Genomic DNA, 26016 nt, shown 5'->3' with positions numbered 1-26016 from the left:
TATTTCTAGAGCTCTTGAAATCTGCACAGAGTTGACATGAGAGACCTACCACCAATGTAGCAGTGTTGAGACTGTAGTGCTGTATTCACCTAGATATTTTCAAAAGTGGTAATCAACATTGTTACCCCTCTCTTAAAAAAAAAAAGAAAAAGAAAAAAAAGAAAGAAAGAAAAAGAAAAGAAAAGAAAAGAAAAGAAAAGAAAAGAAAAGAAAAGAAACAAATCTCGCCAGACTAGAAAATGAGCAATTGTTGTCTCCATGAGATGAAGAAAGAAGACAGACTGGGGCAACCCAGTACTAATTTTAAAAGAGACAATCACACTGCAGTAACAAACTGAAGACTTTAGTTAAAACTTCATGAAATTAAAATAGAAGACAGTTGCAGTTCGGTGCTAGATGACCGCATGCTCATTCTGTTCGATGTTGCCCATGAGATCTTTTGTGTCACTTACTCCTGGACTCTGATGACTGTCAAAGTAAAGAGTGTTTTCAAAGGTGGCCTCTTGAGGTATGTTCAGCACACGCCTTTTCTTATAAAGGAAATAAGCAGCAACGCCAGCACCCATCAGAATCAGGAGGACCACAATGACTACTCCAGCCGTTCTGGAAGACCTCTTGGGTTGAGGATCCATCTTCCTTTGGTCAGCTATTGACAAAGCAAACCACTAGCAAATAAGTGGAGTGGGGCAAAGGTCTGATGCTATGAAAAACAGTACAGCTGATCTTGCTGGGAATCTCTGATGCATGAATATTCTTTCAAATGGCATTTGTCACAAGGCGCGAAAGCAGAAGTCAATGAGACATAGAGGACACTTTAACATGTTCAGATGGTGATTTAGTTGTTGGAATACCTCATCTTTATTTAGTTGTTAGACTAGCTCTCCTCTACCTGAAGCACTGAAGGAGTTCATCAGTTGAAATTCACACATATACCTTGTATCAAAGTAATTGAAGGATGAATGAAGGGGAGGCTCAGGGGCTAGAGGCACTTAATGCTCTTCCAGAAAAGCAGAGTTTGGTTCCCAGCACCCATCTCTGACAGCTCACAACTGCCTGTAACTCTAGCTCCAGGAGATCTAATGGTTTCTCTAGCTCCTCCAGGTGCCTGTATATATGTAGTAGCCTCTTATACAGACATAGACACACAGACCCATACATATAAACACACATTACAAAAAATAAAAATATTTTAAAAATGAAATAATAATTTAACACTGCTTACAAACATACTTTCAGAAGGTAAGCAAAATGGTGGTGGTGATGGTGGTTGTAGCAATTATAAACAAAATTTTAAAACTAGGGTAAAATAAGAATGGAAATCCGAACTCCTGCATATAATTAATAAACAAATGTCACCAATGAGGTTAGTATGATATTTACAGGGAAGCCATATATCTCACTTTGAGTTTCTTTAGCAACTACTAAAATAGGTAAGATAGGATTAGTTACCTAATTCATGTCTACAAAGACCTAGAAAGACCTTGAAGAAAATTCCTTCCATGAGATCTCATAAGGCAACTTTTTTGTAATACAGCAACATCTTCAAGGACTTTTTAAGATAAAAACACCAATCTGACTCCAAATCTGTTTTACTTAAACATCATAAAAGGTGGTTTGTGGCCTAATGACAAAGGTTAGCATAAGCAATTCCACTGAAAGTGAAGGAGAGAGGGGTAGATATTATGGCTTTTTTTAAAAAGCTGAATCATATGGTGACCTAGAGGTTTCATAATGATCTTACCTTTCGTTGTGATGGATGAATGTGTAGCCATGGGGTCAACAACTGTTTGAAAGAAGGAAAAGAAATAGTTGTAAAAAATCCATAATTACTACATGTAGACAAATTATATTCAGGTCAGAGATTCATGGCATCTTCCATCATTAAGTGTGATGTGATGTGATGTGATGTGATGTGATGTGATGTGATGTGATGTGATGTGATGTGACATGATAATGGACCATAACACAGGAGAATTCATGGATGTATGTATCTGTACCTTCAGCTATCTACTACCTATATACATATCTACATATCTTCCTGTCCATCCATCCATCCCTCTCTGTTTTTCTATGCAACTTCAGCATCTTATACCTATGTGATAAGTTTGAATAAACTAGAAGATTTGAAAATATGATCCTTCAAGTTTAATTTGAACATGGATACATCTAAATAACTATAAAATCCACTTGTAACTAAAGTATTCTAGGCTAGGAGTTTTGAAATTGCCATAACAAAGTCTAAACTGTTACAAGACATTTGAATGAAAAGTGAAACACAACACCAGCATTAGTTCAGAGGCTGTAACCACAGCTTTACACCAAAGAGTGTAGAATCTTCGGCAGAGTTATAAACTAACTATGCAGTTCCAAACCAATAGGACCCATTGAGGAAACAGAACTACTTTATCCAGTATTTGGCTTGCTCGCTTGATTGACTGATTACAGTCGTGGGAATCAAAGTCTGGGTCTTCCCCATGCCAAGCAAGTGTTTTACCATTGACCTACACCCCTGCTCTCCTAACTCATTTATTTCTGATTCCAACTAATACTTTCTCTTGGGAAAGATAATACATAAGGCAGAATGGCATAAAAATGTCCCATCGGTAGCACACAGAGATTTACCAACTGTTTTTCCTTTTATGGTCTACCATTCACTTACAGATGGAGACAGGGTTGGTTTTACATGGCTTAATCCTCTAGTTTCTTATGATATGGACGAGTGGCAGCTTTCCCCCTTCCCCTATCACGGTAAAACTGTGGAGATGGGCTGCCCAGACTGCTTGTAACTTAGGAAGACTTACAAAAGCATTAATATACCATGTTAGGCAGAGCTAGTGCCTCGCACTTAAAGCCACAGGTGGAGACTGATCCTCACGGCAGGATGGGTTCTCACCAGCAACGGGAAAAGCTAGCAGAGGGGTTGCAACCACTCTAGTCCTGTGCCAGCATGTTACAGTCGAAAAGAAGTGGAAATTACCACACTACAACATTTTTAACTCACTTTTTGGCATTTTACAAATAAATCCTTTGTAGGAAGTACAGTGGATATTATTCCAAAACCCAGAAGATGAAGATAAAACTACACAATCATTCCGTTCACCAGAGGGATCGCCCGTATTCCAGTTGACAAAGGAGACAGGATTATTATTCAACCAAAGCCACTTCCCTGGTCATCAAACAAACAAACAAAACCACGAATTAAAAACAAGCCTTCTTATGTCCCTCCTTAGCACAAAATGTTTAAGCCTATTATTTTACACTAGAACCAATGGTTTCTGCACCTTGATTTCTACCAGGCAAGACTCTAATGAGGAATTATTACAGGGAAGGAAAACAAGAATATGTTTGTTAGATTACTTTAGTTGAAAATTTATTTCTACTTAATGGAAAAAAATGTATACTTACCTTTATCCAGAATCTTTATTATGTCAAACAGAAAGGGAAATTGTTCTCTGAATATTCTTTAACTTAGCTACAGGAGAGTTTTTAAATTAACAACTTTCAGGGCTGGATAATATGTGAATCATTTAAACTTTTGGTTATCACAAATAAAAGTATGATTTTAACTTTTCAAACTCACTACAGATAAATCATTATTTAAGGCAAGGAAGGGTGTCTGGAACCAAAATGCTGTTTTATATACAATACTTTAAAAGTATTAGTTATTAAATAATGGGTTTGTGAGAGTTACCTTCAACATTTCGGAACATGCCTATCCAAAAATTGGTTTTACTTTTAAGTGGTTCAACACGATATGACAGAAAACTGGATTCAGCAGCCGTTTCGATGGAAGCCAGGGAGGCACCTGCAAAATATAAGGTGATGATGAGGATGAGGATAATGATGAGAGCAGCTGAAAATATTCCTATGAACAGTCCTGATGTTAAGACCGACAAGTGCCGTTCTGAACACTACTCATGACACAGTACACTATAGAAGTTTTAATTAAGTGTCATGCATAGAATGATTCAAAAAGGAAAAGGAAAACTGAACACTAGTCAGACCACATATAACTGACAACTCACCATCAACCACCAGTGTTAGCTTTAATCCTACAGCATAATAATAACTAATATATTTTAAACAATCAGGACAGATAGTTTGCTTTGGACCTTACAATCATTCTTCTATTAAGTCTTTAAAAGACTATATAATAGGTAATTTTATTAACCCATTTTTCAAATAAGAACAACAAAGCACACACATAAGTAATTCATTGCCTGGGGTCCCAGCACTGGCTGAGCACAGAATCCTGGAGTGATCCAGGCATTCTGAACCAGGAGAGGGAATCTATAACCATGTGGTATCTATCCTATATACTGGATTCTGAGTTATTCCCTTGGTGATTATTAATTACATGTTTATTTAATCCCTCACTTAATGTATTTCACAGCTATTAGGCATTTCAAAATACTTTGGATATATTTTGATGAATGAAAATCATTCCATTTATCTACTAGATAATACAACACCTAAAACTGAAAATAAAGTTTCTGCATATTCATTGTAAAATTAAAAAAGAAACCCTTAAGCAACATGAAAGAATTTTTATTTTAATTTGAAAATTCAAAGGCAAACTTCTGATGCCCTTATCATAAATGACAGAGTAAACACCTCAGAAAACCCTTTGCTTTGCAAAAGAGATAGGAACATTTTCTTAACCACAGGTTTGAGAGGGGGAGGGAAGTACAAACGTGTGTGTGTGTGTGTGTGTGTGTGTGTGTGTGTGTGTGTATGCATATGATGGTGGTAATAAAGGAGATGTGTTGTGGGTTTTGAGTTGTCCTAAGCCCACCATGCTCATTCTAACTCTGTGGTACCTTTGAAAGCCCAAATCCCCAGGGCCACAGTGAAAAACAGCAGCCCAGTAGCCACAAGGGGGTGTCAGAAGGAACCTGCAGCTCTTTTCAAATAAGAAGTTCCTTGTAATCCTCCTGGCAACCACTAACAACATCACTAAACAGCAACTAGAGGTTCCTGGGCTTAAAGTGGGGCTGTGACTCAATAAGGTCATTGCATGATTCAAAAACCATAAGTTGAATGAACCACTGAATACTGGGGACCACACATATGATGAAAGAAACAGAGTTAAACAGTAAAAATAGGTTCTTAATACAAAAGAAGGCGCTGCCGGAGGAGCGGTAAAACTAAGACATGAGATAAACGGGGAAAAAATAGAAAAAATAACAGACATAAAAGCTCCTTTCGGTATTTACACTAATTGTAAATGGATTAAACACAAACATAAAAATAGATCTACAGAATATCTACACTAATGAATCAAAGAGATCAAACCACATGCCGTCTAAAAAAGACATACAAAGAACTAGTTCTTTTTAACTTGGGCATGGTGCTGGGAGGTGGAGGCCGGAGGAAAAGAGTTCAGTCATCCTCAACTACATTTCAACTTTCAAAGCCACTGGGGCATGTGAGACCCTGTCTCAAAACAACAACAAAGCTATCTTTGCCATTTTAAAAATTGAGTGTGGTTTTGTTTTTCTTTACAAATATAATAGCCAGGTATAAAAGCGTTTCTATGAAGAATAAAGAAACTAGTGTAAAATCTAAATCTGTGAGTGAGAAGTAAGCCTGAAGCTTTGAACACCTGAGGACCAGAATCCTAAGAGTTTAGAACATTAGGACGGAAAGAAGGATTTTATATTTTAGTAAGTGGACTTTTCAACCTAAATTCTTCAAAGTTTTGAGGGGGGGAATTAGAATTACATTTGTGGGAAATGATGTTAACTGTTATATTAATAAACAATTATGTTTTTTTAAAAAAAAATACACCTGTGGCTGAGGATCCAGCTTAGGGGCAGAGTTATAGAGCACTTTTCTAGAAAAGCCCTACGTTATCCCAGCACCACAAAATAGTAGAAAGGTACTTATATGCCTTATGTTTTAATGTATAGGGTTATTAATACCACTGAACTAAAAATAGGTTATTATGGAATTTTCTTTCAGGAAACGTGACACTCACCCATTCGGAGACATTCCAGGGAAGCCTGGCCCCAATTCCTTGTAAATGAAGACTCGATATAGTAGCAGTGGCTGTGAAAAGGAATCCATGCCGTCTGCTCTGACTCTGGGCACTTACCAGGCAGTTGTGGAGGTTCAGTAGCAGGGGTTTCTGTTAATAAACCAGTATTTAGATCAAATTCAAAATAAATCATAAATCAAAGCTGGGTTTCCTGCAACCTGTGGAATATTTTTACAGCTAAGGAAAATTAGATGCTCTACCATTTCATATAATTTACTAATGTTTGTCATTTAGAGCCACCATTTTTCTTGGGTTTTCATTGACTTTATTGTTTTAAATGTATTTCAATAGAAAGCAGTGGCCATGAATCATATTCCTCATCATTTACAATTATCAATATTTAGATTTCTGCAATAATGTTACAGATTTAAGTTGGGAGTGGTGGCACATGCCTTTAATCCCAGCATTCTGAAGGCAGAGGTGGGTGGAGCTCTACATAGCAAGACTCTATCTCAAAAAAGTAAATAAATACAAATAATGTTGCAGGTTTAACAAATTACTCCAAAATAATTAATAAAGTGGATTTCTTTTTCAAACCACTTTTCTTTTTCTGAAACTCTAACTCCTATAATTTCTTCTTAGCTAATGACAGATCCTGGGAGAGAACTACTGTAGCCAGAATTCTAAGAATGTGTCCATTGCTAATTCTGCACTCTATACACTTTCTGGGATAGCTCTGCTAAAGCAGATGCGCTGTTGACACCCAAAGGAAGCCTACTTTCTTGGAAACTCTGTCACTGTAGAGTCAGAGGACAACCTCAATAACAAATATTCTGAGATCTATTATGAGCAAGTAAATTCTAGAAATGACGAAAAATGTCTGTCTCCGTCATTTCGACCTGTGCATATTGGCTGATAGCCAGGTCAGTCTTTTTACTAGGCTGAGGGCACCTTCCGTTTTATTCTCAGCAATCCAAGAGACATTATTGGTAATAAAGTCAGCAGTGATGTGGAATAGCTTATTCCAGAAAACTTGAGGCTCCTCAACCCCTTTTTGTATATCCAATTACCATCTGATTTTTTGCAGAGAAAATAAAAGCTTTCATTGCAGTACGATGTCTTCCAGTAGCCATCAACATCCATGTAGACGCATGCTGACTTCAGCTTGGGCTCATCAGCAGCCCAGTTAGTGTACCTCACCCTCCATTTATCAGTCCACGTATACTCATTATTAGTCTGCACAAATAAAAACAATCATGACCCTTCAGCCTTACTTCTCGTAGAAAGCATGAAGGAAACAAGCAAGGAATAAGTGTGATACTTAAGGTTGTGATTTGACATGGAACCTTGAACACATAAAATTTAATAAAATTATAAGTCATTTCTACCAACTCAAATTCATAAAAAACATCCTTTCTCAAGTGTGACTATTTCATGAGGTCCTTAGGTCTACAACCTGGAAACTATTTTGGCAATTTTTGTGTTATTGGTTTTATGTTATTGTTTGATTTTCATCTTTCTTTTTTTCTCTTTCTCTTTTTTTTTTTGGAGAGGAAGGGAGGAGGGGAGAGAGAATTGTGAAAGATAGGGAAAAGGAGAGAGAGAGAGAGAGAGAGAGAGAGAGAGAGAGAGAGAGAGAGAGAGAGAGAGAGAGAGAGAGAATAAAGTTGGTAGGTTCAGAGGTGGAGATGACCCCCAAATGGAAGAAAAACATGACCAAAGTATATTGTATGAAAAAATTTGAGGAAAAAGTTACAACTAATGGTAAGGAAAAAAAAGAAGAAAAGGAAAGAAAGAAGGAAGAGGAAGAAGAAAATTGGTAAGGAAAGACAATTATTAAAAAATGTGACTTATTCCATAGAACTGCCTTTGTTTTCAGGTTCTCACAGCCAAAGAGAAGTTGGATCCTTGTAACAATGAAATGTATATCTTACTGAAATGATAATTTCACTGAATCCCTGAAAGAAACATTTCTTGTCATCATGAGCTCATTGTTCTGCTACTGACACCAAAGGTAAGTGACAGCTAAGACCATCTATCCTTGTAGACTCTAAAGGAGCTAGATGTCTTAGTACCAAATGAGTAGCCTTTCAACTACATGGATTATGGTTGTTTTATTCCATTTGCACATTTCACTTACTTTCTTATTAAATTTAGACAAATAAATATATGATCTCATCCAAGCTAATTGGCAACATAAAAAATACGACTTGTCAATCATAGTATCCAATCTAAAAGTGGTTATATAAGTAATGCCTAAGATCAGATATAAAAATTAACCAAGGATAAATAATTTTTAAGGTTGAAATTCTTTCCTCATTTTAATTCCATCATTAACTTTACCAAGACAATTACTAAAGACCCAACAGCAAAAAATAAAAGCACATGTTATTGCAAGGTAAAATTGTACCACATTCTCCCATTTACACAAATAATTCTTGAATATCATTGACTTTGTAGGTGCCATAAAAATAGCATTACTCTCATAATCATAAATATCAGCATTATAGGAAAACACTTAATCTGAAAGTATTTGATGGCTTATTTAAAGCTCATTAGAGAAGTGTGACCACATCTATGAGAAGAAATGAATTATTTATCAGATACATTAATTATTTAAAAAATGGTCAACTGAGATATGAAAATATCTTGCCTAAGCTCAGTCACCAAAGCCATTTGGGGCTATTATTTTAAACATTACCCACTCTATTCAGGAGTACATAATAAGTTTTCATTGCCACTTCTCCACTGAAAGCTCCATAAAGCCTGACCCCAATCCACTGTCCAATTCTTACACTTTTCTTTCCTTCACACTCTTTCTGGTATCCTTCCTCAGCTACTACCATTCTGGGCTATGTCTAAAAATGGTGAGTATCTTGGGATGAGGGTGGAACTCAGTAGTACAACACTTGCCTAGCATATGTGAGGCCCCAGATTGAACCCTAGTACTGAAAAAAAGAACATTAAAGTTTCTCTAACAAGCCCGCTTGAGCCACTCCCCTACCCCAAGACTTCTGGCAACACTGTTTGCTGGTTTGCTAGGAACTGTGTGGGGAGAGGAATGACAAGTAGGGTGTAAGGAATCAGAGAAGATTTGTCTCTAGAGTCTCTTTACTATTCTGTTGCCTCTTTTAGTACAGAGCCTCATTCCCCACTCTGTCCTGGTTTGCTACCAACCTTGCTCTCTCCGCTGTGGAATAAAAGGATGAGACTGCAGTGAAACACTTCTCACACATAGATGGAAGCTGCATAAGTCTGGGACCCATAGCAATTCTAGAATGCTTTGCAACAAGAAGTAAAGTGCTCCCATCCCCCCATTTCCCGTGCTCCTGACCTACTTTCTTAATTCTCATGGTGTAGCTGTGCAACCATGACACTGGAAAGAAATAAACAAATGCATGAAGCTGTTTAGATGTATAATATAAACTTGGATATAACTATTCAAAGCCAATTATAGTAAATACCAGAGACTTCTCAGTTTGGTTTCTGACACATATCACTAGGTCACTAGACCACTGTCAGCAGTGGAGTCTCATGAAAGTGTTCAACTGAAGAAACAGAAAGAGAAACATATTGGACCAAAAATGGCCAATCATGATAAGCTATTAATGTTTCTAGCATCTTACCAAGTTGCTGTTCAGGGCAATCCATGTGGGTACATTAAATGGGTGCATTTTCATCCATGCAAATGCATTACTGTAGGGGTCTAGAATGCTAGCAAGCAGGGAAGTATGATCCTTGCAATATTTCTCTGCTTCATGCCATGGTAACTTCACTTTCATGAGGGAATAGCTGCTTTTACCATATGTAACAAAGCCATCTGTTGGGACTGTGGTTGGAGAAACAGGCAAGGAAGGGTCTAGAATAGAGAGATTATTTTCATTAGCATTATCAACTAGCAATAATTGAGCACCTTCAGTATACAACTCCCATGCCCGTCTATCATAGAAGTCAACGCAAAAGCATAAGTCCAAACTGGCAGGGCTTAACAATATTTTCATCAGACATTTTACAACAGAAAACTAATTTAAATAACTCTGTGTATGGGTACATATTCATGTACATTCATGTGTGTACAGGAACACATGTATATGCATGTGTACGTAGAGCCAGAGGTCAACTCAGTTTTTTCCCCCTAGAAGCCAGCACCTTGATTTTGAGAAAGGACCTCTTATTGACCTGGAATTCCTCAAACAGTGAAGGCTGGCTGGTCAGTGAGCCTCAGGGATCCCCACTGCTGGGGTTACAAGTGTGTGGCACTTCACCTATCTTTTTATATTGGTTCTGAAGGTGGAACTCAGGTCCTTACGTTTGTAAGGAAAATATTTTACTGACTGAACTATCTCACCAGCCCACAATGTTGGATCAAACCATTTCTAAACTGTATGAAATACATATGTATGCATGTGCACGTAGGCATAAACATTCTGTATATGTATGCGTAATACATACATACATACATACATACATATACATATACATATACACATATATGCAGTTCCAGGGAAGGAATCTGATGACCTCTCTGACTTCCATGGGCATCAAGCATGCACATGATGCACAGATGTGCAAATATGCAAATCACTCCTATACATAAAATTAAATTAAATTTTGTTTAAAGAATATATACACAAAGGAACACGTTTCTAAGTAGAAAGACTTGCAAATCCACTGTGACCTAGTACCACAGTTTCAAGCCACAAACTAAAGAATATATGTCTTCTCTCATCATTAATCTCTGCTTTCCTCTCATGGTCAAAAGTCACAATCAAGAACATCTTCTGGGACCAGAGAAATGACTCAATGGCTGAGAGCATGTGTGGCCCTTGCAGAGGCCCCCGGTTTGGTTCCCAGCACTGGCATAGCTGCTCACAACCATCTGTGACTGCAGTCCCAGGGTATCTGATGCCCTCTTCTGGTCTTCTCCAGTACTGCATGCCCATGGTGCACAGACATGCACACAAGACACACACTCATAAAATAAAAATACATTATTTTCTAAGAGAATATCCTGTGGCCCCTCCAGCCCTTTCATGATTTCACCTTTATATCTCTCTAACTTTACCTATAATACCCCTATAGGGACCGGGGCTGCCTTAGCCACACTAATACCCTCTAAGGTGTGGAGCCCCTCTAAGACAGAGTTTTTTCTAATGTTCCTCCCCGTTTTTTAATGTTCCAGCCTTGCCTTCTAATGGCCATTTTCTATGTGAACTCTAAGCCACTTAAGACACAGAAAGCAGAGGTTGTTTCTATGAGCCTCATCTGATGCCCCAGGGTAGAGACCAGCAAACAGGCGAAGAGCTAAATCTGATCTTTTCTCTAAACTACAACTCACTGGCAGGGGTAGAGGAGACAAACAACTAATATTTCTCGACATTGTATGAAAATCAAATTTGTGCCTATAAAGTTTTATTGGAAAGCAGCCACTTCATTTGTTTACATATGACCTAACATTGTTCCTGACCATGACAGAGTGGAAGGATCTTAACAGACACTGTGTGGTCATCACACCTCAAACACTTGAGTCTTTAAAGAAAACTAATCAATGGCCACCAGTTCTAACACCCCTTACCTACAGGTTCTGTCTGGGCCAATTCTCAAACCTGTTCCACATAAACATCATCCGTGATGTGCCTTACTCAGCACCTAAGAGACTGACAAACTTTCTTCTGGGGCCATGCTTTTTAACCATAACTCATTTTCAGGAAGGGAGCAGCCTCCCTCTCCTCTGCTGCTGCCATCTTGTGTTGGTAGGAGACCCTTTGACCAAGGGACCCTGAACAGACTCCTTAAACTGTCACATCTTGTATGGAAGTGTTATAATTCCCCAGCCTAAGGAGATCTGGGCACCATTCCATCTGAAATTTTTTGGACCATTAAAAGTCTAAATAGGGCTTGAAGTGAAGCTAAAAAGAAAAGAACAGTTTCACAGAATCTATACACAATCAGGAAGTTTGAGTTTTCTGTCCAGTTTGCTTATCCCTAACAATATCTGTGGGGGTGGGAGGGGAGCTACCAAAATATTGAGAAGTTATTTCCATATAGTTAGATCTTAGGCAATGTTTTATTTTTAATTTTATTTTCTGTGTGTAGGTGTTTTTACAAGCATGCATGTCTGTATACTCTGTGTGTGCAGTGCTCATAGAAGCCAGAAGGTGTTGGGTCTCCTGGGACTGGAGTTACTGATGGTTGGAGCCTGAACCTGGGTCCTGTACCACTGCTCTGACATCTCTCCAGCCCCACCATGTGTTTTCCAAAAGCTCCATCACTAGCCCACGGCACTACTGGGAAGGATAGCATTGGAGATGGGTCTTAATGGGAGAGAGTTGTCACTGAGATCATGCTCTTGAAAGGGCAGAGCCCCTTCCTTCCTTCCTTCCTTCCTTCCTTCCTTCCTTCCTTCCTTCCTTCCCTCTTTCCTTCTTTCTCTCTTTCTTTCTCTCTCTCTTCCTCTTTTTCTATCTCTTCCCTTCTCTCTCTCTCTCTCTCTCTCTCTCTCTCTCTCTCTCTCTCTCTCTCTCTCTCTCTTTCTCTCTCTCTCTCCCTTTCTTTCTTGTGTCCTAGCCACCATACATGGACATGTTTCTCTGCAGCCTGCTCCACACTGGATTCTGCATCACCACAGGCCTGAAGGGATGGAGCCTAGAGACCAAGAACTGAAACCTTGGAAACACAGAACCAAAATAAACCTTTCCTGCTTTTAAGTTGATTCCTTCAGGTATTTTCTCATAATCACACACCACCACCACCACCACCACCACCACACCTTACTGGCATATATTCCAAATTTCTAACAATCTCTTTTTAAGTTTTCACTTCAAATTTATTTTATACAGAATTTCCTGGAATGATAAGGGGCAGACTTGTAAATAAAGTATACAAAATACAACCTCTTTGGGGAGTGGTAGACCACTTCTTTTATCTGTCATGGGCTCATGTGGATTAAACTATCACAGAAAAACCTATTGATATACAAGGAAATGGCCTTCCTTTTGAAAACACGTGTAAAAATCCAGCCCTTGCTGGTGAGGTTTGGTTTGGTGAGGTTTGGTTTGGTGAGGTTTGGCTTGGTGAGGTTTGGTTTGGTGATGTTTGGCTTGGTGAGGTTGGTTTGGTGAGGTTTGGCTTGGTGATGTTTGGCTTGGTGAGGTTTGTTTGGTGAGGTTTGGCTTGGTGAGGTTTGGTTTGGTGAGGTTTGGCTTGGTGGGGTTTGGTTTGGTGAGGTTTGGTTTGGTGAGGTTTGGTTTGGTGAGGTTTGGTTTGGTGAGGTTTGGCAGAACTTACCAGGCTGTGTCTGGCATATATAGCCTTGCTTACTGTCACAAGTGTTATCCATCCACGCCCCTGCCTCTCGAGACTTGCCACCAATCATAACAACACAGTCAGCCTGTACATTTGTGGATAAGAAAAAAGGAAGCAACAAGTATAATTAATGATTATTTAAATCAATTCTCCAATAAGAAAACACACTCTCATTATTCCTCACGGACAATACTTTAGATAATCCTTCTGCACAGTATATTCAACCCATCATCACTTTCCAATTGCTATCTCTACCCCTCACGTAGATCCCTCAACACCTGAATGTTCACTTCCTGTCGCTGTCCTGGTGCGTTCTGTCTATTTTAACCTCTGTAAGTTTTCAGCCCTATTTTACACATCAGGATAAATAATCTCTGCAAAGAAAAGTCACTTACTCATCAAGAAAATATATCTACCTTGGATATAGAATCAAGTTAATGGTTACAAGAGCCATGTTGGTCAGAGCATTTCTCTACTCAGAGTTACTCTTTGCTCTCTATCTGACAACACACAGACTCTCTCATGGGGCATCAAAGTTCCTCTCAAGTCTGCTTACTCCAAGCTTATTCCTACTTCTTTTCTAACATAAAAACTGCCACTGCTGTCAGAGACATTTACTCATTCCCAAACACACCTGGCACCTTTTCCGGGATGTCTTTGTTCAGCCCACTCACCTAGCATGGCTGATATCTTCAACCTCATTAGTGTTCCTGATAATTATGTTTTAAGATTTTTGAAAAATTTCCCCACAGCTTGTTCTTTTCCACAGCCGTACCCCATACATACATAATGTCGTGAAATGACATTGTCTGACACAAAGAGCCCCATAGGCATGTGCCCACCAATAAAGTCACCCTCTCCATGATGCTCTATCCTCTCTGTTTTAGGACTGGAAAGCAGACTGTCATGTTACACTCTAATTTCTCTATTACCTTATTTCTAATATAAGACTTGTGCTCTGGTCTAAGACTTTCATGAGATAAAAACAGACTCCTAATTTTTTCATGCTGTTCTTACTCCTTAGGGTGATGTTTGATATCAGCCAATTGATTGTCCAATGATATAAAACTGTGATAAAGTTTTTAAAAGGATGGTAGAGAATCAATAGTCTATATTGTAATGTATAGAAGCATTTAGCATGGTGTTTGGCACAGATCAAGTGCCACATAAATATAGGATGAGTAATGGTGCTGATGCTGATGATGTCTTCAAAAGTAGTGATGGCTTCCAGATCACCATCACAATCCCTGCAAAAGCTTTAAGGAACGGGGGCAGATGGTGCAATCATAACCTTAGGTTCATGTTTTTGTCCCAGGATTCAGTGAGGCATAGAGCGAAGCTAGATTTCTACTGCTTATTGCCAATGAAAGGTTCTTAACTAAGCCTACAGCCCTTCTTTAATGTTGATTCGGCCTGAAACTGATAAAAATCTGCAAAAACAGAACACAGAAAGGAGGAGTCTGGTGAAGATTTCACAGCAAATTAATCAATAACTCTATGCACATGGAGAGGGTATGGAGAGGTGGTCTGAGACGTGTACTCACATCTTCGTAAGACAAGCTGCTTCTTCTTCCACCAGGGTAACCTTTCCCCCAGTTTGTATAATGAACTCCTCGTCCATCTGTCCAAAGGAACGTGTGTTCTGAATTGACATCATTTAGCCCAATCCAGGCATTAAAAGTGGAATCTTTCATGTGATAGGTAATAAATGCTGAAAGAAAGTTACACAAGATGATTTAAAAATTGGTATAGTGAACAATCCAAGCACACACAAAAAATATTTTAAATATGCTAATTTCAAAATACAAGCATATAAGCCAAGACTTCTTGTTACTATTTCTAAACAATACAAAGCATTAAAAGAGCCACAGTCTAATCTCTGTATCATATCAGCAACTGAGTTTTGGACTTCAATGTGTTCCTAGGTTCTACATAACCACTGCAGACAGTTGAGACAGTTGTATCCTAACCAGGGGCACCAGAGAATGGGCTAAATGAGTCTCCAACCCATCCTATATCCCCTCTTCATGTTGGATACCTCAATACATGCTGTGGCTGCCTACTATCCTACAGAAAGAAGCATGCTCTTCTAATTCATTAAAACTTAGCCTATAATGCTATTTTGCATTTTCATTTTTAAAGGTTTATTTTTATTGATGCATGTGTGTATGTGAGTGTGCTTGTGTGTAGTCGAGCATAAAGGTCACAAGTGTTGGGGTGCCTGCAGAGGCCAGAAGAGGATGTTGGATCCCTTGGAACTGGAACACAGGTCCCACAGGACTGTAGTCCCAGCAATCTTGAGGTTGAGGCAGGAGGATCACAAGTGTAGCATCCTCTGGACTACAGAATGAATTTAAGGTCCGCCTGGGAAACTTAACTTGACCCTATCTCAAAAAATAAGATGAAAAGGTGACTGATGATACAGCACAGGCAAGACTCTAGTTTCTGTCCCCTTGACTTCTCCCTCTCCAAAGAAAATCCTCTATGTTATCAGTTGTCCTGATTCTATACATAAAATAATCTGGTGGAAATAATTAGGAGAAGAACAGTTAGGAGAAGAGTTTCCAACCAGAAGGCTCTGAAAATCAAAGCCATTTATCAAAACAAGAAGCACCCTGTTCCTAAAGTTTTTGTCTCATAGGATATCCAAGCAAGGGTTACCTAAATGGGATCCTTCCAGGCAAGCAACTCCTGGGGACCATTGGCCACTTAATAAGGAATGTAGAGACCCAGACATCCTTAATCTAAAGGGCTCATATCATAGAATTAGAAGATCTAGAGCATATAGAATACTATGGCTTTTTGTTGTATCAGTAATTCTGTAGTAGAGAGGAGAGGAACAAATATCAAGAAACAATGACAGATTTCAGTGTCCATATTCCCAGCACCTTCCCTTCAGTCTCCCCATGCCTCTCTCAGCAGCTACCTCTTGATCCCACCATCCATACCTGACCCATGGACTGCCAAGTAGACAGAGCCTCTGTTTACTGGAGCAGCAATATATGTCCCCTGAACATGGACAAGAAATGGAATGGCCCAGCATTTGGGTATTCTGATAGACAATGCAAAATAGGGGGCCAGCAAGATGGCTCTATGGTTGAGAGTGCTTGCTACATTTTTCAGAAGACCCAAGTTCAATTCCTAGTTCATAACCACCTGTAACTCCAGCTTCAAAGGATCCAGTAACTTCTCCTGGCCTCTGCAGGCAGCCACACACATGTGGCTTTCACACACTAATAAACATAATCACTCGTTTGTGCATGAACAAACAATTCTATGGAACAGCCAGTGCTAAATCAGTACCCTGTTTTCAAATAGGAGAGCCTTGTTCAGATATTCCTTTTCCTCAATTAACTAAAAATAAGAATATCCCCAAATGTTTTTCTTCCAATATTCTTTAGTGGACTAAGAGTGCAGATAGATATTCATTTTGATTTTATTTGTTTCCTAAATAAGATGGCAACATTTGTGATCTACTTGAAATGCGATGTGGAACAGCTCTATCTGGGAGCATACCACAATGATTTCTGGTGCCAACAGCCACATTAAGTATTCAACAACGTGCATCTGTTTTGCCAGGAATAATGTTATTTTATCTGAAAATTGCTTCCTTCTGCACGTCTCCACTGCTCAGGTTCTAATTATGTTATGCCAGGAATCAGCACTTTGTGGTGAAGAGAGGAAATCCATTACCATGTTTCTCTGCTGGATAGCTGAGGCAAAAATGTGGTAAGCCAGCTCAAGAAATGTGAATGTTATGTTCTTGTGTCATGTGTTGTGGTTTGACCCTTTGCTTCAGGTGTCTGAACAGCTGGTGAACTTGTCAAAGATTCTTGTGGAAGTGTGGTTGGTTTCATGTGTAATGTGTTCTAAGAGAGTGCACATCTGCACACTAAAAGAGCAAGGCATTTGTGAGAGCCACACATAGGTTTCTAGGATCTTCTTTCCTGTACTTTTTCATAATTTTGGGTAATGATTTTGAAAATAAAAAATGCTCTGTGGCTGGAGATATGGAGCAGTAAGTAAGAGTGGGGACCCAAGTTTGGGTCCCCCAAACCATATGAAAGCTGGATGTAATGATACACATGCCTGTCATCCCAGCACTGTGGAGGACAGAGACAAGAAGGGCTGGGTAGATGCTAGCCTAGTTACAACTTCAGCAAGAGACCCGGACTCAAAATAACAAGACAGAGAGTCACAGAGCAGAGGACATCCACTGTCCTCCTTTCATGTCCACATGAGAGGACACAGCTATGTGCACCTGCACACACAGGCATACACATATCATACAAGTATAACACACACACACACACACACACACACACACACACACACACACACACAGCACCTATTTAACTAAAAGAGATGTTAGAGCATATCTAGTCTAATTCTTTTCCTACAACCTTCTTATACATTTAAATACATAGAAACCTCTATTGGATATTTTCTGTACACAACACACTGGCCAGTATATGTGGCTTTATGGTGTCCTGCTGGGCACCCCCCAACTTAAACATTTAAAAATTCTTTGAAAACCTCACCCCCTCATGAAGCAATGTATCTCATGAGTTCTGGCTACTGAAATGGCTTCCTGATTTTGAACCTAAATGTATTTCCCTGCAACTGTCACTCAATGGCCCAGATTTTCCTCTTAGAACCATATAAGGTGACCCTTCAAAGGCCATGTGTTCTCTTTCTCAAAGTGTTAAACCTAAGGGTCTCTGATCCACAACTCAATTGTTGTGGTTTCCAAACCCCACAATAGTTTAGTCTGAATCTCCCAAATTTGTTCAACATCTTCCTTAAAGTACAAATCATAACTTGAATGGTATACCTATTTTAGCAAGGGTAGTCCCCAAAGGATCATGCAAGAGAGATGCCTTCCATTCTGTGTAGAAGAAAGAAAGTCTGTGTGTGCATGAATATGGGCATGTGTATTGAGACCAGATGGTACCTGTGTGTTTTTCCTCAGGAACCAGCCATCTAAGAGTTTTTGAAAATGGGTCTCTTACTGGCCTAGAGACTTGGTTTTGTTAGGCTGGCCAAGGAATCCTAAGGCTTTTCCCTTCATCTCCCAGTTCTGGGACTTAACACGTATGTCACCACACCAGGCTTTGAACACAGGTAAACTCAGGTCCCCATGCTTCTGCTATATGCTCCTTATTGACTGGGCCATTTCCCCAATCCCAGTTTCTTTTGACAGAAGAATGAACTTGAGGACTTCTGTCTGGTTGTGGTGAATGTTCTCTTACCAGACATTCCCATAACTCCAGCTTATCCTTGTGTCTCATCAAAAAACTTTTTCCTGCACTTGTTCAAAGTTCACATTAGAACCTCAGCTTTGCTGTGTTGTAAACGATAAGATCAAGGACCAGACAGGGAGTATATGGGAAATGGGCTGCTGCTCCTTATATTCTCAGAAGCACTCTCCCTTGGCTTTTTGCATAACAGGATTATTGGTATCGGAATGGGATTTGCACTGGCACCCAGGGTTTTGATTCCAAACTCCACCTTCTGACCAAGCATGCTCCTTCCCCCAAGGCTCTATGAACATCACTTCTTTGTCCACAAAGTGGAGTAATAATTCCCGGTTCATAGAGTTGCTATCAAAAGTGGAAAGGATTCCATGGAGAAAAAAATCCCAGTATGGTATCTAACGCTAAATAAAATCAGTCTTAATAAGTAATTTATATGATTTTCTCCTACTAGCTCTTACTCTAGAAAAAATATAAAAATCAGTTATAATAAGCAATAATCTATCTCTCTAAGGCAAATTTACATATGCATTGGTTACTGACAGGAACATAGCCTACACACCTTGCTCCTTCGCATTCTGTATGGACACTAGGTTTCCTTTAAATCCTATGCAAGTTTTTCGTGCCTCTTGCCAATTTTTTTTCTCCTCTTCAGCAAATCCAAAAATCCTTAAGCACTGAAATGGAAGGAGAGGACAAAAGCAGAGGTTTTAGCTAAAGATAATAAACTTCACATCAAGAAATCAAGTTATTCATGAAAATTATAGCTAAATATAAATTTTCTCAGGACCAAATGAGGAAAAAAAAAAGTCAGCTTAATGGTTCACAGATTTTCTTTGCAGAGTTTTATTTTTCCCTTGAGATAAAGGGCACAGCTCTTTGGATCATATCTCAAGTATTTACTTTCTATTTAGAATTTGTGATGGGAATCTCCAGTTTTTCTTGTAAAAACGGTCCTAAAGTGATGAGGTAAGAAGAAGGTGACTTTGAATGGTGAGACTGGCATCTGTCACTGCTCCATAATGAACAACGCCATTGGGGTTTAGTGAGGGATGCTCCCATAGGCTCGTGCATCTGAACACTTGGTCCCCAGCCACTGGTACCGGGTTTTAAAGAGTATGCAATCTTTGGGACCTAGGCCTGGCTGGCGGATATAGGACACTGGGGGTAGGCCTTCAGGGGTCCAGCTCCTCCCTCTTCCAGCCCTTTGCTTCCCAATCCACTCTAAGGTGTGAGGAGCCTCTACCATACACTTCCACCTCCATGGAGCCATTTTGCTCTGTCTACTCTGCTCTGCTAGACTCAGTCTTCTGAAATATGGAGCCAAAATCTCCTTTGTTTCTCTTGTGTATTTTGTTACATCAACAAGAAAAGCAATTGTTACAAATGCCAGGACTGAGATGAATTTTCCCGATACCTTGTTGTTGTACAAATGCCAACCTTCCTTGCAGCCACCCGGTGTCGGGGGTGTGGTGGGAATGGCAGTGGCATTGATGCTGCTGTTATGTCGCTGGCAGATGAAGTTATTTGGAAAACCACAGTTGATGTCATTCCAGAAACCTGCAAAAGAGAAGAGCGAAGGTGGATCTACACACTCCTAGTTAAAAACAAACCTTCAAAGACACAGTATCTGAGACAGAGTCTCAGGAAAATGGTTCAGTACACATTTTTCTTATTTTCACACATGACTAGAAGAACCTATGCAATATCTCTTTCATTGTTTCACTTAACTATATGCTGAGCAGGCTCTTGGTGTTGCATATATATTATTAAATTATTAATCACCTACAGCCAATCTAATAATACTTAAGTATGTACTTTAGATGATACTTCATTTAATCTTGTCAACAAAAGACAAATTATGTAAGCCTGTATTTAAGACCTCCTCCCTCCTTCAATAAATGACATTCGACATTCAAAAAAAAAAACCGAAGAGGGGGTCAAGAACATGATGGGGAAACCCACAGAGACAGCTGACCAGGTGCTATTTGGAGCTCACTGACTTTAGACTGACAGCTCGGGAACCTGCATGGGACTGAACTAGGCCCGCTGAATGTGGGTGACAGTTGTGTGGCTTGATCTGTTTGTGGGGTCCCTGGCACCAGGGCCAGGACTTAGCCCAGGTCATGAACTGACTTTTTGGAGCCCATTCCCTGTGGTGGGATACCTTGCTCAGCCTTGATACAATGGGGAGGGGCTAGGCTTAGTATGCCAGACTTCGTTGACTACCATGGGAGGCCTTACCCACTCTGAGGAGTGGATGGGGGCAGAGTGGGAGGGAGGTGAGGAGGCGGGAGAAAGGGAGGGAGGGGGAACTGGGGTTGGTATGTAAAATGGGAAAAAATTAATAAATAAACATTTAATAAAAAAGACAAATTACATCAACATTCCCGTTTTATGGAATGAAAAAGACTAGAGAGAGATAAAGGTAGCTATAAACATATTCTGTCTTTTCCTCACATAAGAACATTAAAAGTGTCTCACAATTTGGAAGACATAAGATGATGTGTCATTTGTTAGCTTGCTCATAAACATCTTGATAAATTTATCTTTGCAAACTGAACCATTATGCTGATAAAATTGGGAGTCTCTGTTACTTTCCTTTGTAAGTGCATTGCTTGCTACTTTCAACCTAAAGATGCAAGGCACGCCACACATCTCACCCCAAAGCAAGTTCAGTAAGGTCGGTGGGTGTGACCTACCTGAATTTGTGTACATCACTACACAGTTTTCGTCGTCGTTTGCGAAGTTGGGCTCCCCTGTAGCCCAAGCCACAAAATCTACTTTGCTTCCATCCATCCAACTGGAAAAGAAAATTGAAGCATTTCTCAGCAATTCAACCATAAAAAAAATGACTGGCTACAACTTAGAGATGGGAAAGGGCAAGTGTATCAAGATGAAGGGAGCATAGCATGCTTCACCAACAGCAGGGGGACCTGGGGAGATCAGCAGCAGCTCCCAAATGCCTGGTACTTGGCATCCCTTGTGTACCTTCAGGTCAAGTTCACAAACAACCACAGTTAGATTTAATCTTGTAAAATACAATTTGTCTCTATTTTGGGATTTCAGACTCCATCACTAAAGAATCTACTAAGAAGATGCACCAGAATGATGTGAATACTGAATTCTGGTCCACCCTCTTTGCTCTCCTTAGAACAAGCTCCTGATAGACCTGAAGAGGGAGACACAGCAGCAAAATTCCTTCCACAGTACTCTTCAATCATGATTTCCACACAATTTAACTACCTATAAAAGGGGCAGCAAATACAGAATTTCTCATTAGCTTCATTCTGAGTCTTTTGTTTATTCTGTTTTTTTTTTTTTCATAAAGTGGTTGAGCCAATGACTATTTTCATAAGTTACAGAAATTCAAGGACCCAGAGCTGGAAAGAAAATAAATCATAAAAATCAGCCCTCTTATTTTAGAGATGATCAAATGAGTGTTGGTCCATAAGGGTATCCAATGTCTCTATTCCCTAGAAATAATAACAAGCTTGACTTTAGGTCTCCACTAGTCAAAGACAGCAATCAAAGCCACACAGAATGTATGCCACTAAGACAGCTGTATGAAGGATGGACAGACACATCTGCTCTTGAAATTCAGGAGGACATATTAATGAACATAGAAAGAAACTCCAAAGTTATAATAATTCCCTCCCTCCAGTACAGCCATTCCTGATCCTGGTGTCTAATGAAGCAGTAAGTCTTTTCTTCTGAGAGGAAAGTTTCACCATCAATTTGAATACATTGCTGTGAGGTGGGGCAGAGGAAAAGGGACATTTGGCACTATGTACCAACACTGGTCCAAAAAGCATCACAATTTTTAAAATAAATTCATTATTTATCTCTATTTAACATACTTTCTTATTCAATGATTTAGGCTGAGGACCCTAAAATAGAGACTAGTGACATTTTATGAGGTTAAATCTAATTTTGAGCTTTTTTTGGTTTTGGTTTTGGTTTTTGAGACAGGGTTTTTCTGTGTGGTTTTAGTGCCTGTCCTGGATCCTGCTCTATAGACCAGGCTGGCCTCGAACTCACAGAGATCCACCTGGCTCTGCCTCCTGAGTGCTAGGATTAAAGGCATGCACCACCACTGCCCAGCCAATTTTGAGCTTTTAAATAATTAACAATGCTGAAATTCTTAATATAATAATCTTAAATAGGTTCCCTTTCTTGTTTTAGAGGGTTTTTGTTTTGTTTTGTTTTCAGATTCAGATTGCCATAGAACTTTTAATGCATTTGGCAAGAAAAGGTCTCAAAACAACTCATAGGTATTTATCAGTTTTCTATCCTAAACTATGACACTTTAGCTTCATTTACTTACATGAACTTCTTATCCAAGCTGATCAACAAGCCAATAAAATATGGTGACTGTGCGCCATTCTTGTTCATCTGGAACATGAAAGTTTACATACACAATTTACAGTCATTTTCTAAGAAAGTACATACACAATTTACAGTCATCTACCAAGCAACTTCTTGGGCAAAACCTATATATTAGTAAGGCAGCCTATTTATAATGTTTTCCTAGGAGGAATTCATGCAGAAATACTGTAGAATTATATTCATAAAAATGAAAAAAGAATGTGCTCACAATGAACCTAATTCATTTATAAAGCAAATGCCTTAAGTCATTCATTATAATACAAATGTCTATGACAGTTGGTTCCTGAAGAGAACTAGACAGTGGGATTTGTACATCAAAAGAAATACTTTTTTCACACATAAGGATGTAACATGCAGTGTCTATTCCAGACAGGCATTTGTGCAGCATTAGGATACACCCTGAGAGTTTCAAAGCAAAGCATATCCACAAAGATGCTAATGATAAGCTACAGCTTCATGTCTTTGTAGTCAAGTGAACTTTTCCTTTAAATATTGATGAGTCCATTTTTTATATTCTCCCCACTTCCTCTCTGGCAAATAATAAGGAGGACAGGTGAAGTTTTTTGTTTTTGCTTTTGTTTTAGCAGGAAGACACTCAGCAGGAATAGTTGACAATTTGGGTACCACTGACATTTTTATATGAATAATAAAACTGTACTGTCTGTTCACCAGTAATTTGATCCAACGAACAGATCTCTGAATAAGTAATCATACTGTTTGTTATGCAAGTAGTCTGGGATTGAGTTATAACAATTAGTTAGGATATAATCCTTGAAAACTAAATTTACCAACTCAAAGGAATTGTCACAATGTTTAGACTTATGGCCCTATCTCAGGGCCTCTGGAACTTTTATCATTTACCCTCAACTTCAAATTTAGTACACAATGTGAAAATGCTTCCTAAGGTCCCAGTCTCAGAGTTAGCTTGGTTTGCAGCACGTCCTTCCACTCCTAACCATATTCTTACATATTTCCACAGGAACTTCTTTTCACTTTCACTTTTAATTGTAGCAAGATCACCAAAATTCTTCTTGCAAAATGCCCGTGCGTTGTCCATGGTGTCCTTCTCTTTGCTAAAATAATACTGGTAGTCTTTGTAAATGACCCACCCATCTGCAGTAACTGGTGGATCTGAAAAAAAGAAAGCCATAGCAAAAGGTGATGTTTTTATTCAGATAAATTAAAGAATATGGTAAGTAGAGGAAAGAGCTATGTCAAAGATACGAACAACTCTAGGACTCCAGAATATGCAGGATGTCTCAGTCAGAAACAGACTGGATTATCCCAGGCCAAATATTTATATCTACCTTCTGCCAATCCTACAAAGCCCATTTCTCTTCCTAAGTAAGATCCATGGGTTGCTAGTGGGTAAAAGAACTCCTGGCATTACTTTCATTGGCAGGAAAACCTAGCTAGGAAGACTTATACGGGTGTCTGTGATATTTGAGGGCTAAGACATTGGGGCTATGAAAACTCAGATTCCAGCCCACTACAAAAAAAAAAAAAAAAAGACTCTTTTTTTTAAAGTTTTATTTATTTATTATTTTATGTATATGAGTGCTCTGTCTTCATGCACAACAGAAGGGAGAATCAGATCCCATTACAGATGGTTGTGAGCCACCATGTGGGTGCTGGGAATTTATCTCGGGGCCTTTGGAAGAGCAGCCAGTGCTCTTAACTGCTGAGCCAGCTTGTTTACGGTAGAATTAGAGTACCAGGCAATTCATTCATGAAGAAGGAGGCTTCTAAGATTTCTTTCAAAGCATAGAATTTTATGTTTCTATACTGCAAAAGACCTTTATAACCTAATTCTAGGACCCTGCGTACATCAGATTACAATGGAAAAAACTTAGTAAATGTGATTAAATTAAGGATCTTGAGAAGGAAAGATTATCCTGGATTATCTGGGTGGGCTTTAAATCTAATGCAAGTACCCTCAGAGAAGGATTCAGAGAGAAAGGTCCAATACACAAGGAGGCCACATGACAGCTGAACCAAGATGCTACAAGGTCGTTTTGAAGATGGAACCAGAGGGCATTTAGGAAAGAATTCAAGGAACACAAGTAAAGGCAACTGACCAGAACCTCTGGAGGGTGTGGTTATGTGAGTGAAGGCTTGTGTTTTGACTCAGAGGAACCAACGTCAGGTTCCTGACTTGCAGAACTTTCAGAGAATAACAGTGCTGTTCTGAGCCACTGAGTTACAAGTTAATATGGTCATGTGCCAAAGAAAACCTTGGACCATTTGATTCGACACAGAAATCATGCTAGTGGGGTGACTGGTGTGTTCAGCCTGCTCGTTGGAGGCAAAACGCCAGTCCTCCATGAGATCCTCAAAGATACTAAGAACTCTCTGCTTACCTTCTTCTTAGGATAATGTTTTTCATTATAAAAGGAAAGGAATCAGAAAAGGCTATAATAAAGAAATCAGAAAAGACAGGAACACTTACTGTCTTGAGGTGCAGGTGTGGGCTCAGCTAGTAATGTTTTTCCTACAAATATAAGAAAAAATACATAAGGTACTCAAGCATCTGCTAGTACCACTCCTTGTATTTTCCTGTGTCTATAAAACCTTGACTATTTTCCACACTTGCCCCCACTCCTCCCTCCAACCCACATCACATTGTGGCTAAAGAATGAAAGAAAAAGAGGAACTAGAGTTTATATAAATTGAATAGTGGCCACCATAAGTGGGAAGGCATTTCTAGGCCCAAAGAGTGCTATATAAAGGAAATAAAAGAACACTAATTTCAGAATCATAAAGCCCAGCTTCAAATCTGAAACACAGGATTACACTGTGTTGGTCTTCATCCCCATCCCCTCCAATTACAAAAGGAAATTAAAGGTGTGTATAAATAGGCAGGGTAAAAATTTAAATTTTTGGAATGTGGTCAGTGTTCACTACACAATTTTCTAAAGGGACATGTTAGTAGTGGCTATGAAATAATGTACAGTTTATTATCTGAAACTATGTAATGTGAAGTCATGTATGGATAAGACACAAGTATATTCTTAAAGAATCTTATGTTTATTAAAGGTATATCTTAGTGGAATTTTTTAAAGGTATTTTTCTTTTGAAACAGTATCT

The 26016-nt window shown here is 39.1% G+C and overlaps 1 protein-coding gene across 1 annotated transcript in view; it reads right to left on the bottom strand.

The window, feature by feature from the left end:
- Positions 1–204: 204 nt before the first annotated feature.
- Positions 205–26016, bottom strand: part of Mrc1 (mannose receptor C-type 1) — a 90994-nt gene continuing 65182 nt past the window's right edge. The window contains exons 16-30 of the mRNA XM_036186698.1: positions 25379–25420; positions 23897–24060; positions 22868–22935; positions 21243–21343; positions 19958–20100; positions 19103–19217; positions 14830–14996; positions 13268–13370; positions 9607–9839; positions 7051–7216; positions 5981–6130; positions 3692–3805; positions 3002–3166; positions 1742–1783; positions 205–646 (exon numbers count right to left, since the gene is read on the bottom strand). Coding sequence (XP_036042591.1) covers positions 393–646; positions 1742–1783; positions 3002–3166; positions 3692–3805; positions 5981–6130; positions 7051–7216; positions 9607–9839; positions 13268–13370; positions 14830–14996; positions 19103–19217; positions 19958–20100; positions 21243–21343; positions 22868–22935; positions 23897–24060; positions 25379–25420 — 2027 coding nt within the window. The 3' untranslated portion in view covers positions 205–392. The remainder of the gene's footprint in view (positions 647–1741; positions 1784–3001; positions 3167–3691; positions 3806–5980; positions 6131–7050; positions 7217–9606; positions 9840–13267; positions 13371–14829; positions 14997–19102; positions 19218–19957; positions 20101–21242; positions 21344–22867; positions 22936–23896; positions 24061–25378; positions 25421–26016) is intronic.

This window comes from Onychomys torridus, chromosome 5, assembly GCF_903995425.1.
Source record: "Onychomys torridus chromosome 5, mOncTor1.1, whole genome shotgun sequence".
NCBI lineage: Eukaryota > Metazoa > Chordata > Mammalia > Rodentia > Cricetidae > Onychomys > Onychomys torridus.
The sequence above is the reverse complement of the archived record's forward strand: the minus strand, read 5'-3'. Positions and strand labels throughout refer to the sequence as shown.